We start from the raw sequence: 15,160 nt of genomic DNA on the forward strand, positions 1-15,160 counted from the left end.
GAAAATTACTCCAAGAATGCAGAATTTTTATAGAGGAAATGCCTCCCTTTTTATATATATAAAAAAAATTAAAAAAATAAAATAAAATAAAATAAAAAAACCCTAAGAGAATTAAGGGAAGTTTGGATGTCCCGAGATTATGATGTGAAACATTAGTATAGTTCAAGTATGGGACTGTCAATGAGTTAGGTGTCGCCCCACCAAGTTCTGGCACAATATAAGCCTGAGTCCAGCCCAAGGTAATGACAGGCTAAAACAAACAGACTCAAGCTCAGGGGGCTTGCGCCCGAGCTAGAGCCTGACCACTCATTTTTGTGCAAGATCTAGGCCGTTCCCTTAAGTGTACCCATCATGCATGATATATGACAAAATTGCCCTTGAAATCCTAAACAAGCTGGGCTGAGCCGACGGATTCCTAGAGAAAGCGGGAGCCCATCCCTTTATTAAACGGGCTTAATTAGGCCTGGGACTATCTGAGCACCATTAGTTACAGTGCTCCAACATTGGGTCGGGACGCTTGAACATTCTGATGGATTGATCTGAACCGATAATTAGATCGAGCACTGATCAATAATCTATTCAATGGATGGTCAAGATTGCTTACAGAAAACAAAGGAACAATCAATTATTTGAACTATCTATTTGTTGGGCCATCAAGAATCGCTTTGATTCCATATGTGCACTTATATCCAATAATCCTAACCATCCTATTCATATATTAGAGAACGGATGGCTATAAAGTGAAGGCCTCCTTAAAGATACATTGGACCATCACATCGGTGTTACTTTCAGAATGGAAGCCCATGTAATGTTCAATGGACCAGATGGACGGTCCAGATTCTCTTTTGGGTCGATATCCAGCCATTCATCAGTGCGTGCCCAGCTAAAACATTCCCTTTCAAAAAGTCAGGCCGTTCAACATCGGAGACGCACATCGACGCACATCATCCCTTAGGCCCGGCACGTAAACGTGGGCCCCACCAGATGAGCAAGCATCCTTGATGTCATGCACGTGTGCTGCGAATAAACCGTCGGATCGGATGGCTAAGAATGAATATTTCAGCAAGCAGGCATTGAAGAATCATTGGTTAGAATCTGATTTTGTGCCCGAGAGATGGGGCTCATCGTGATTTATGTATTATATCTACTCCGTCCATCCGTTGTAACAGATAATTTTAATGTTTGAATCTAAAAATGAAGAATATCCAAGGCTCAAGTGGGCCACACCAAATGAAACAGTGGGAATTGATCATCTACTGTTGAAGAATTCTTGGGGGCCATAGAATTTTTGGATCAACCTGATATTTGTGATTTCCTTTCATCCATATTTCTGTGACTTTATGAACAGGTTGGATAACAAATAAAAATCACTGTGGGCCCTAATAAGGTTTCAACGGTGGAAATTCATTATTCCCATGGCTTCCTATAGTGTGGTTCATTTGAGGTTTGGATATCCTTCAATTTTAAGTTCAAACCTTAAAATGAGCCGGAAAAACGGATGGACGACCTGGATAAACCACATACATGTATGTTGGGCCCAACAGAGTTTACTCAGTACGATCAAAGCGTACTGAGCTACTCAGTACGCAATCCGATTTCGAGAGGTGGTGAGTTCGGCGGTTTATACCGATCCTTGGCTGCAAGGCCAACCTAGATGTATCTGCATTATTTAAATACATCCACGCTGTCTATCCATTTCGCCATATCATTCAATGGCATGAGCCCAATAATGAAGTGGATACAAATTTGATGTAGACCACACCATAGGAAATAGTGGTGATAAAACGCTAACAGTTAGTTAAAAACCTCTTGAGGGCCACCGAAATGTTTATTTGCCGTCCAACCAATTGGTAGGGTCACAAAGACCCAGATGGAAAAGACCACATAAATATCAGCTTGATCTAAAACTTTTGTGACTCGCAGTTCGATCACCACTGTTTCTTGGGATGTGGTCTACGGAAGATTTAAATCTACTGCATTTTTGGCCCATACTCTGAAATGACATGGAGAAACGGATGGATAGCGTGGATATGAGAAACATACATCAAGGTGAGCCCCACAGTCAGGGATTCACCAACCTCGTCCGGTTTAAATCGAGTTAATGCCTGCCACGTATGCAATATCCAGTGACTGCGTATCAAGTGCCACGCTCTACCAGAGTATCAAATGCGGGAACTCCCGATACAAAAAGGCCGCTTTTAGGGTTTTTGAGTCCCCGCTGCTCGAGAGAGACAGAGAGAGAGAGAGGCCAGCGACAGCGAGCTGTCCTTTCTGCATTGCAAAAATGGTAGCTTCTACTCCCACAATCCCCCCTCTCTTTGAACTCTCTCTCTCTTTCTCTCTCTCTCTCTCTATTTCAATGGATCTGATATTCTTACTTTCTTCTTTCAGATCATTACAGAGAAAAACCGCAAGGAAATCTCCAAATACCTCTTTCAAGGTTAGTATTATTACTATCATTTTCTTTTCGTCTATCTCGGTGCTTTGTATTTCCTTATTAATGTATGTTGTCTTCCAACTGTTCGTTGAAATTCCTCAGAGGGCGTCTGCTACGCAAAGAAAGACTACAACCTTGCAAAGCATCCGGATATAGATGTCCCTAATCTGCAGGTCATCAAGCTCATGCAGAGCTTCAAGTCGAAGGAGTATGTTCGGGAGACCTTTGCGTGGATGCACTATTACTGGTATCTAACCAATGACGGTATCGAGTTCCTCCGCACCTACCTCAACCTTCCATCAGAGATCGTCCCCGCCACTCTGAAGAAATCCGTGAAGCCCCCTGGCCGGCCCCTTGGTGGTGGCCCGCCAGGCGATCGCCCCCGGTATTTAGATCAATTAATGTGTACTTCTTTTGGTCATTGCTTTTTTACTTCTTCTGTTTTGTTGATGTTGAGTTGTTGGATCTTTTTGCTGCTTAAAATTGTAGAGGCCCGCCTCGGTTTGAAGGTGACCGTCCACGGTTTGGTGGGGACCGCGACGGGTATCGTGGAGGGCCACGTGGGCCTCCAGGGGAGTTTGGGGACAAGGGAGGAGCTCCACCAGAATACCAGCCTTCTTTTAGGGTAATTCGATTACTGTTTTGTTTCATATATTTTCTCCACCATTTGTGTTTGCTGTTTAGTGTTATGAATGGAGAATGCTTCAGTTCTATTACTTTCTGCTTAGAATTGTTATGCCATGGAAGAATTTTCAACGAAATTTGATGTGGATTGCAAGCTTTATATTTAAGATACATGGATAAGAACATGGAATTTTGAATTGATTCTAGTGGAAAGAGAAAGGTTTTGGCTGTGTTAGATGCATGAATTGAACTGTGGACAATCAGTTTAATTGAGATGACAAATGTTGATAGTGTATTTTGGTATTCATAATGAGGAAGTATCTTTCAGATTGCAGCTATGTTTATTTCAAGTCCAACTGAAGGCAACATAATTGTAATCTGGAGCATAGACTCCTGATTTTCAGAAAACAGTCTTTGTGGTTTCTTGCAGTCCAAACTTCTAGATTAGTTTTCGTTGTTTGTTGGTGTGATCTTTAGGTGGAAAAAGGGTTAACTTGCTTTTCTTTATTTATTGGGAAATAAGTACCCCTGTCATATTTTTCTCTCCTTTTGGTTATCCATCAAAAATTAAAATCTGTGTTTTTTTTCCTTTTTTCCAAATGTGACTAGATTTATTAAAGCTTAAACGGGAAGAAGACAAAGGAATGGGAGGATGATGACGAATCATCACATCTAAGGCCAATAAAATCAACTTCCACAACAATCCTATGTTTTATCCTGATTATATCCTTCAGAGGATTGGGAACCCCCTGCTTAACAAGGCAACCTCTCTTTAGCATTTTGAAAAGTCTTGGCTACCGCTTCTGCATTGTTAATAACATCTTGTTATTTCTTTCTTTTTCTAACAATCAAATGCCCTCAACTATAAGAGAGATGCCATAGAGATCTTCTCTTCTTTCTCCCCAGGCCCCTGTCAATGGCTTTCTTGAAAGAAAGCCTGAATCGTCCCTTGTATTGCCGAAACAATCCTAAAAGAGAAGCTGAGCTTCTTGGCAGTCTTATGGGTGATTTGGAAGGAGTGGAATAATTGCACATTTAATTGCATATGTTCTGCTGTCTTAACAGTTATACTAAGAGTCAAATGGCTTGTTTACTTTTGGGTGGGATCGGTTGGCATCAATCGCCATGATCTAGGGGTCACTTTGATCTCTTGATCAGCTACTTCTATCCATTTTGCTTTTCTGACATTTGGGTCTTTTTATAAAATCTCTTTGTTGTTGATCATTAAAAAAAATCCCAAAAGAGAAGAATCAATACCATAATTCCTGTAGAATCACAATGCAATAATAAATTTTTCTTTGTTGCAAAGGTAGACAATGTACACTTAGAGGTGTACACGAGTCGAGTTAGCTCGTTAGCTCGCTCGGATCGACTCGAAAAAGCTCGACTCGACTCAGATTGAAGCTGTGTTCGAGCTGAGTCGAGTCGGTTTTAATGAGCTCGGAACATTTTGAGTTGAGTCCTAGTTGGACCTAGCTCGACTCGACTCGACTCGGTTCGGCACGGATCAACTCGGTTTGATTTTTGAGTCAAGTATATATAGCTTTTTTTAAAAAAAAACCTTACCCCATTACCCGTTCGCTCAACCCTAACCCTCGCGGCCAGTGCCCAAATCATCTCGAGTTGACTCTCCCCTTACGAACCGAGTCGACTTTAATGGTAATGACTGATCCCGGCTGCAAATGCCATTCCTCTCTTCCTGTAATTCTCTCCAGATGCCATTCCTCTCTTCCCGTAATTCTCTCCAGATGCCATTCCTCTCTTCCTGTAATTCTCTCCAAAATCTCTCATATCTGTGTTCAAATTACTTTGATATTGTTGTTGCTCACCAAGTGTTTGATGAAATGACTCAATGAAGTGTGGCTGGTGGTAAGGAAGGTATGTATATGAAAAAATACCATTTTTTCTTGATTTTTATGTTGCTTACAAGGTGTTTGATAAAATACCTATAAAACTGCTGTAGTTGTTTTACATACAATGAGGTTTTGAAGGTGCAGTCCATGTGTTTGTGAAAATGCTGCACAGGCAAACTCGGCTCGAATTGGCCCGAGCTGCTTGTAGCACCAATCAGGGTGTCCCAAAACGGTTACGTATCGGCCGTAACGGCCGATACGTAACGGTAACGGTGGTACCCGTTACGCGATACGGGGCCGTATCGGCCGAGTCCCTTTTTTGTACACGTAACGGCCGTTACGGGCGTAACGGCCGTTACTGACCCGTAACGGCTGTTATGGGCCTTGGAAAAAAAAAAAGAAATAGAAAAAAAAATAAAAAACCCTTACCTTTTTCCTTTCTTTTCCTCTTCTTCTTCTTTCTCTCTTCTTCTTCTTCTTCTTCTTCTTCTTCTTCCTCTTCTCGGCCTGCTACGGCCTTGCTGCGGCTGTGGCTGCGGCTGCGGCCTCCTCCTTCTCCTTCTTCTTCTTCTTCTTCTTCTTCTCTCTCTCTCTCTCTCTCTCTCTCTCTCTCTCTCTCCCTCTCTCTCTCTCTCTGTTCTATCCCTCTTTCCCTCTTTTTTCTTCTCTTCTTTCCCTCTTTTTTCTTTTCGGTTTTCCTCTCCTTTTTTTTTTTTTTTTTGGGCAGCGTAAGCTGCTGTAGGTACGTGTAACGCTGAGACGAGCGCTGACACTCCTCGAGCTCCGAGTTGTACGAACGGTTCAAAGGAGATCAAAGTTTTATAGGCTCCACGGTGATGTATTTATTATATCCACACCGTTCATCTATTTTTAAATATTATTTTAGAGCATTACCTAAAAAATGAATCGTATCCAAAGATCGTCTGGACGACACCAAAAATAGCAGCGGAGATGATGATTTTCACCGTTAAATAATTCGTAGGCCCACCGTAACATTTATTTTCCATCCAATCTGTTCATAAGGTCAAAAAGACCTGAATGAAGAGGAAAAACAAATTTCATATTGATCTAAAAGTTATGTGATCCCAAAAAAGTTTTCAATGGTAGACGTTCAATCCCCCACTGCTTTTTGCAGTGTGGTCCACTTGATAATTAGATCTGTATTATTTTTCGTGTCAAGCCTTAAGACGATCTCGTCAAATGAATGGACAGTTTAGATATAACACATTCATCATGCGTGGGGCCCAAAAAACTTTGACATGTGTGCTACACTTCACAATCCGAGTCCCACCTAATTTGGGGCCTTAAAAAATTGTACCAAAGGCATATTAACTTAAAATTTACCAATTAAATTATAAACTGCAATTGCTAACTCACAATGCCAAAATCAAATTATTTGAATACTTTTAATTGTTATTTGGTGTACTCTTATTTTTTAAAATAGGGCCTTTTGATTTTTTTTTCATGATTCACTATCCAATAAATGTCCACTAATACATAAGTGGGATAATGACAATAAATTGCATGAATTTGAGGTTAATTTGGGGCATAGATTGGTCCTCCAAGTCAGCCCGAAATTGGCAACGCCATCTACCTGAATTTAATTTCATTTTTTTAAAGAACTACTGGGAGAAAGATATTAAATTGTTAAGTATATAAATTAGATATTTAGAAAATTAAATATATACATTTTGTAGTCAAATTCAGGTTACTTGGTTCAAAAATTAATCAGACAGTCCGATACAGCTTCTCACCAAAGAGTGGACCGTTACACCACCATAAACATGTTCCAATTTATAAATGAATGCATATTTGGAATGCTTAGAATATTCCGGATTTAATTCATATTTTTTCATATTTTTTTGGCAAAAAAAAAAAATTGCGCCGTTACGGGCCGTTATGCCCTCGTATCGCCGTTACGACCCCGTATACGTAACCGTTTAGGAGGTCACAGTTAAACCAACCGATACTGATACGGGACACCTTGTCGAGGACCGAGCTGAGCTGGCCAGTCAAGCTCGAGGACCAAGCCAAGCCGAGTCAAGCTGTGCCAAGCTCGACTTGGTTCAACTCGTGTACACCTCTATGTACACCATTAGTTGTTGGCATATTTGATATTTCTCCTCTGCAAGTAGCCGATGGTGAACACCCTAGGGGGCGGGTATGTGAGTAGAGCCAAACCTAAGCTATGAGCCTTCACGCTGGAAGGACCTTCAATGATTGCAAAATATATGGTCTTCACCAAAACTGTTCTTTCTCCTCAAATCCCCACTTCAATACATCTCTTGCTCCTATGCGCAGGTATCGACTATTTCACCTTTTCATGAGAGTAATGAATGCCCATATTTTCTCATCGTTAAGATTCTTGTGAAAGTTTGGAGTTAAACACCTCCGTTCACCCATGAGGTTGAACCATTGAGAAATCATCACTTCTTTGTCTATCCTCGTCTGAAATAGACTAGGGGAAATTTGTTTTAGTGTGCTTTCATTGCTCCATAAATCTTTCAAAATCTTTACAAGTTCCATCCCAGACTTTGTGGATGATTCCTTCGTTGACTGTTTCTTCCACCCCTCCCACCACATTCTGCAAAATTGAAGCTTTGTATTACGATTAGTCTTTGGTGAACCAACCCTAAACACCCATGAAATAGGAGCATTGGGAAATCATTACCTCTTTGAGGTTGTTTGGATTCAAGCAAAGTTGTGTCCTGACATGTTGTACGGACTACTTTTGTTGGCACAAGCTATCCTAGCCATGTTGTTAGGACTAGTTATTTTGTGCCTTATTTGTCAAATACTTTGGAAAATGGGAAAATGGAGTGAAGGTGGATTGCGTCACATGTGGGGAGCTTAACGTGGATGGTGTCGTCATCATCATCATCATCATCGTTTAAGCCTTATCCCAATTAATTAGGGTTGGCTACAGGCCATGTGAATCCTATTCCATCATTGCACATTATCTGTTGCCATACGTTTAGTCAAACCAGTGAATCCTATTCCATCATTCCAATTTATCAATCGCCATACCTTTAGTTAGACCATAGGTCATTGAGCATTTTCTTTCTTCATCCACGTCCTTTTGGGCCTTCTCCTTACCCTTTTAGAGCCTTCAACTTGTACAAACTTACTCATTCTAACTGGCCCGATTCTTGGTTTCTGTTACACATGACCAAACCATCAAAGTCTACCTTACCTCATCTTATTACATATTGGTGATACTCTCTAGTTCCCTTGACTGCATTCATTTCTAATTCTATCCTTCCTTGTTTTGCCACTTATCCATCTCAACATCCTCAAATGGCATATGGAGCATTTGTGCCACATGTTGGGTGCTTAAAGATTGATGGTGGCACATGTCCACATGTGGGGCGCTTGAACTTAGATGGTTACATGTGGCATGTGCATAGTAGAAACTGTGCCTCAAGTGGATCGAACTAGGGACAAGTAATTCCACCATTTAGCAAAGACAGGCAATCCATGCTAATGGTCATACACTGGGGATTAGTAATCCTTATTTCTAGGTTCTTGTGCAAAAAAAAAAAAAAGGGTTTGACAAACCATGAACAAGTTCTCTATCTGGACAACTTGTCTTGACACAACTTTGTTTGAATCCAAAGGGTCTCTTTGCCTACAGCCTGACTTGCACTAGGGTTTCATGCTAAATTTTCCTTGTTCTCTTCCCTCGCATGAATCGAAAGACTCGGAGACTATTAAACCATTTGTTGCTGCTTAAAAAGAAAAATGTTTATCTGGATCTCATTTCATCATTAAATGTCATTTTATAAAATACTGCATCATCCAATAACTAAAAAAAATCTTCATGTTTAATGATTAATGTTTGATTTCTATTTTATTGATACATGAAAGAGAATTACGAAATTGGAAAGAAGGCTTTGGAAAGTGTTGTGAATAAATCGTTAAGCAAAACGGGATTTGGGAAGTCATCCTCAAATAGATGGGACAAGGCGATGATGATGATGATGCTTTATGTTTTGAATGAAGCAATCCTTTGGACAGTAGAACACATTCTAAATCATGGTTTTAGGCTATTGCACTGTAGGTTATCCTTGGTTATGTTAATGCCTCTTGCTACAACATAAATATATACGTTATTGTCCACTGTTAATTAGATTTAGTAGTTTGTCCTTTGACCTAGTGTTCTATGTATTATATTGGCCAATAGTATCGAAGCTATATATTGCACATTCCTAATGCAAAATACAGCGGGAATATAAAAATTCCCTTGTATCTCATGAGATATTGCAATTATCACATATTTTTTGCAATATTTCCAGGAAAAAGTCCATTGTATCAGCCATACATTCAATGGTATTGTCGATACTCAGGTAGTGCAATGACATCTCACAAAAATTGAAAAACCCCCCATGTCCTCAATTTTTTGGGAAAATTTGTCATGTTTTGGGCAAATGGTCTTCACCGCAGGTTTGCTCCCTATAGGTGAGGGTTCGATTCCCCTCCTTGGCTTTACCCGATACACATGGTTGTGGGTGATTGCGTGTATCCGCAGGGATTAGTCTCACTTCAAAAAAGAGGTGGGGACACCCTGTGTCTTCAAAAAAAAATAATAATAAATAAAATTGTCATGTTTTGAGTTCGAAGTGTTTAATCATGTCTCTGTAACATCTCTTGAAGGTTCATTGAAAAATTCCTCAATGTTTAATAATTTTCCCCATGTTTTCCCATTGTTTACCTCAATATGGTAATACATTCCCCGATACAGGATGCAATATTTTCTGTGCGATACGGATAAGTTTCTGTATCTCAATGGTGCGATATCAATGCATAAACCATTACTTTGGCCTAACTAGCTTCATGGTCATGTGCTTCATTACGATGTCCGATTCTTAGTCCCATATACGTTCTAGTTTACCAGTTAGAAGCAATTAGTCCACTGCATTGATTGTGACTTGACTGCTTGATAACACACTGCCATCAGCCACTCTTCCATGATTTTTTCATGTTTCCCATGCTCTCTGATGCCACAAAACAGCAAATGATTACGTTCAGTGATATCAAACTGGTTCATGTTGATATCCTGGAGGTTACGCTTTGCTCTGCTCTGCAATGCCTTGCAAATGTATCTGGTCCCCTCATCAGAAGTGTGAGCATGTTTCATAATGTAAAGACGTTGGTGACTATGTTTGATTTCTACTGTATCAATTTGTACTTTGGGTTGTATATCCATATCATGTTCATGTTAGAAGTGGTTGTGGTATTCTAATTGCATGGATATTCAGATTTCAAAAAGTTTTGAAGACATATTTCATGGAAATTTGGTTCCTTTGTGTTTTGCTTGGTTGGGTTGTAAATCTTTTGATCCGATTTAGGATGGTAGCTTAATGGCACTCTTTTTGGATTGCTCCTCAGCAATGGAATGAAATAGAGTACCCATTAGTTTTCTGGCAGCACATTACACAAATTGTGGTCATATGCACTATTAACTTTATATGGTTACCCTAACAGCAACAAAGTACTTTTCAGATGAAACCTACCTGCATTTCTAACTCCGATTTTGTGTAAACTGACACACACACACACGCACATCCAGTTTCTTGGTTTGGTTGGGCTCATTAAGCTTCTAACCAGAACACTTCCTATGTCTATTTATTCCCTTTGCACATCTTTAACCAGGGCTAGACTCCTATTTTACTTTTGTTCCATTTGAAAATTGTTGGTAACCCATTCTCCTCCACTGATGTACAGCTATCCAGGCCTCCCAATTTGTGGGTCCTAGTGTGCATGGAGCTTAACATTTGAAATCACACTGATAAGGCAATCCTAACCATCCTATTAGTGGCTATCAAATGGATGGTTAAAAGTAAAATAATGAGTGGGTCCAAATTTGAAGGGAAAAATCAGATGGTTAATATTATCTTCTCAGTGCATTTTTTTTTTTTTTTTGGTGTGTGTATATGCTCCATCTCCATTTGGGTAAGCAATTTGGATGATCTGGATTGCCTTGGAACTACATATGTGCGTTTGAAGAGTCACCACCAATTTTTAAATTGTGCAAAACTAAATTAGGCATAGCTCCTGTATTTCTTACTTGAACATTCTGAGTAAGGCAAGGTTTCAAAAAGAGTGCAGATTTTAGACTGTTACTTCCACTGTAAAAGGGACTTGAAAGAAGACTTCTTAGAACTTCTTTTCACTCAACCACAGTCATTAATGGTTGGTATTCCATTAGGGGTATTAAAATTTCAACAGCACCAAATAATGGTAGTTTTTTGTAAAACTGATCTTCTAGTCATTTGAGGCTGGCTTTCTGTTTTCCTGCTTATCTACTCCAATTCTCAAGTGAAATAAGAATGCCCCCACAGCTAATTGTGCAGTGTGCCTTCCATCAGCTTATATAATCGCCCACATTTTGTCATTTTATGCCTTCGGACCTGGGGGAAAATGCTTGTAAAAATGGGTTGCTACGGAAGACAGCTGACAATCAGTTGTAGGTGGTTGGTCATGTATATTACTTAAGTAAAAATCATGTCAATAATCACCATTGCTGGTTTATTAGTGGCATACTTCACATGTATAAGATACTCTTTACACTTAATGCTTCTTTAACTTTGAACAATAACCCAGTGGCCTGAATTAAAATTTCGTTAATCCTCGTTGTTGTCACTGATTAGACACACTAATGTCACTTCACATGCCAGTTGGAAACTCAGAATTTCATCAATTGGAAATAATAATAAAAAAAATCATCACCTGCCATTTTGGTCAGACACAATATTTCGTTGCTCTTGAAAAAAAATAATCTCAACCAGTGCACAAACAGAGGTGGTCTTTGTAAGTCTCATTGCCAGCTGTCCTTATGGGATTTGGCAGCATTTAAGTTCCAATCTTGTTGAGCTGCGCTCCTGTATTCGGTTGTGTTGCTATTATGAGAGACCCTGTGTCATTATGGGGGACCATGCTGAAAGTAGTGTTACTATCGGAACTTTCTATAGATACATGGGGTGCTGCTCAATTGTATTTTGTAATGAAAGATGCACATGTTAGTCTACATGATAGTTTGGGTGATTTCTGAATGCTTCCTTATGTTTTGTTGAGTGGGTCTCCAAGCTTCAATTTTTCTTCATCCATATTTTTTCCCTTCTAATTGGCAGTCTTTGAAACTTGTAGGGTCCTGGTGGAAGACCGGGCTTCGGCCGTGGAGGTGGTGGTTTTGGTGCTGGGCCAGCAAGCTCCAGCCTTTCTTAATGTCGCCATGGAGGTGGTAGTTTTGTGTTATCTAGAAAGTTTTCTTTTCACCAGTTGGTAGTCTTTGTTTGTTTCAGATCTTGGCGAGTCTACCGACCTGCACTGATTATTTTTTCTACATGGTTAAACCATTGCTATATTTGAGCTTCTTATTGGATATTTAGATAGTCATTTAAAATTTTCTTTTGGGAAAATAGGTGTTGTTGAAAAAGCTTTTGATTGCTTGCAATGTATATGATGTTCATCCGTCTTTTACCCCACATCCTAATGGTGGGGTACCTTGTGGTATGAGAACCGAAAAGTGGCAAGTCCAATTCCTGTTTTCATCTGATCTTGATTGGATGGTGATGAGATTACAGCCAATTTTTGCCGTTGGATGCAACCTGGCTAGAATGTGATGTTGCCTTGTGTTATTGGTGGCGATTGGCTTGAGAAGGATAGGATTTTGAGTCACAATCAGGGTATTATTAAGTCTCTTTTTCTACTGGCAGATTCTCATTCTTTGGTAATCGTTACCGATATATGAACTAGCACTTAGTTGCCTTGATGTAGGGCCATTCTTAGCTGATGTGAAGCATTGGCAGGTGAATGCTACATGCAGGTTTGCCGATTTGAGGCCATTTGTGACCGAATTCCATTTCATGGATATACCAAACAAGCCAAATAGTTGTCGTAAAGATTACGATTTCTCATGCAGGCACCTGTGACTGGAACTCCAACGTGCCCTTCATGTCTGGTGATCATATTAATCCAATCCATGGCACTCATTTTGTGGGCCATCATATCATGTCAGACTTTATAATAAAAGTGACTCGAAATAAATGGGCAATCCAATGGTATCATCATCTTCATCATCATTTAAACCTTTTACCAGCTCACTGGGACCACCTTCCCTCTTAGCCACAATCCAGCTGTTAGCGTAACAGTTCATGCAATTGAATAGCAAATCAAGGACTACCAGATGATGGGCCTCATGCACAATGTCTGAGAGTAGTCTGCCCAACCTAGATGCAATTTTTCAAAGAAATCGAAGCCATTGACCTTAAGAAGCATGATCAGGGCCCACTCTCGTTGGATCCAAACCACGAGAGTTAGGCTGGCTGATGGCTAATCAGCTATCTATAAATGAAACTGGACAATTAAAGAGGAAAGTAAGATTTGTCCTTATAATGATTGTTTTTTTTTTTTTTTTTTTTAAAACCTTTTAATCAAAATGACTTTTTCTCACTCTAATGGCAAAGATAATTTAATTCTTGCAATGTGAGAGTAAAAAAACCTTAATTGGAAACCTTTTGGCCACCTTCGATTCATCAAACCTTGCTTGCTGATCGATTGCGCGTGTTCATATTAAATCAGTTTGGTTGCTGAATAATTTGGTCGTCTTCGATCGAATGAGTTCGATCGATCGGGACTGCTTGAGGATTTCCAAAATCGATCAAACCTCAAGTTCTATTAGTCGAATCAAATTACGAATTTTTGAATTTGGTCACTGGACAAAAATTGACCATCTTCGATTTATCAAACACTGACTTCAATCAATCGACTAAAGTCAGATAGGTTCAATCACACAATTCGGTTTTATGAAAATTTCAGAGTTTTTCATCTTCTTACTTGACTTTATTGAATTCTATTGATCTTGAAATTGTGTTCAACCCATATAATGGTTTTACCCTTTGTCGAATTGAAAATAACGAAAGAATGTTTGCATACAAAGTATTTAGAATTGAATTTTTTTTTTTTTCCCCAAAAGCTATCATAAATTATACAACTTCACAGATTACTGTGCAAAATCTATTTGTTAAGTCAATATAGGAGTCGAGGCTCCAACGCAATTTAGCCTTAAGATCTGCAGGTTTGGATTTCTTTACACTAAAACAATTGAATTTCTCATGATAGATCATCCTTGTTGCAGAAACTTGATCAAAAATTAATTTTTTATCTTCAAAACTTCTCACAAATTAGAACAATGTTCGCTTCATTCATTATTTAGGTATGCACATGTTTGATAAATTTTCAGGATTTAAAATAAAGAATTGTATTGAAACATACTTTCTACCAAAAATGCTCATACTAGTTGGGCTAAATACTTGATTTTATTAATAAGAAAAGGTTACACTATTAATTTATTGTAGTGAGGGTTCCAAATGGGTCACGAAAATAAGGGTTACAGTTTCTTGATCATTTATGATTTTCGAGACATGCTTCGGATACTATGGATCCGTAATTTGGATGGTCCAGATAGCTAGCTGTTCGCAACTAATACATATGAGGCAAAAGAGTTTTTAAATGTTGCAGGACCAACGTGAGTGTTTACGCGACTCTGCTCGGCTGCTGTTCAATGCTGCGAGCATTCCCCGGAGCGTTATATAACTGAGGGAGAATGATTTCATTCCATGCAGTCGAGTGTACCATACATTAATTCAGGATGATCGTGGGACTTCTCATGGACGGAGGAGCGTGGCCCAGACGCCAGATAATGCAAATTAAAGATGAGCATAACACGTGTACGGCCATCAGAAGTCCAATCTGATATGGCTTTTAACCTGAGGAAGAGGATGATCCGATGCATTCGAATCAAGAGTAAGAACTGTTTCTATGGTGTGGTCCACCTGAGATTTGGATCTGCCTCATTTCTGAAATTATGCACTAGAATGAACTGAAAACATGGATGGACGGCGTGGATTAAACAGATAAATCGTGGGCCACGTCACCTACCGCAGGGTCAGTAGCGTCCGGAACAATGAGGAACACTTGAGAAGGGGAATGACAACCGTCCAAGAAACTTCCAGATGGAGTGTGGGGTCCACCGTGTTGAGGAAGGACGTGGATTGCGTCCTGCCCCCGCCCGTCTCCAGCTGGGAACGGGCAGCAGCTTTGAGTGGCCACCCTGATGTATGGGTCTTATCCACACCGTCCATCCATTTTTTCGTATCATTTTAGGTCTAAACCCAAAAATGAGGCAGATCCAAGGCTCAAGTGGACCACACAATGGGGATTAAAATTTTACCGTTGAAAACTTCTT

At 39.7% G+C, this 15,160-nt stretch overlaps 1 protein-coding gene across 1 annotated transcript; it reads left to right on the forward strand.

The window, feature by feature from the left end:
* Positions 1–2,186: 2,186 nt before the first annotated feature.
* LOC131236194 (small ribosomal subunit protein eS10z-like) lies at positions 2,187–12,297 on the forward strand. Its single transcript, XM_058233325.1, has 5 exons — positions 2,187–2,287; positions 2,392–2,440; positions 2,540–2,822; positions 2,927–3,062; positions 12,061–12,297. Exons 1-5 carry the CDS (start codon positions 2,285–2,287, stop codon positions 12,136–12,138), a joined length of 549 nt encoding a protein of 182 aa, XP_058089308.1. The 5' UTR covers positions 2,187–2,284; the 3' UTR covers positions 12,139–12,297.
* Positions 12,298–15,160: the final 2,863 nt, after the last annotated feature.

Source organism: Magnolia sinica, unplaced genomic scaffold (assembly GCF_029962835.1).
Source record: "Magnolia sinica isolate HGM2019 unplaced genomic scaffold, MsV1 ctg280, whole genome shotgun sequence".
NCBI lineage: Eukaryota > Viridiplantae > Streptophyta > Magnoliopsida > Magnoliales > Magnoliaceae > Magnolia > Magnolia sinica.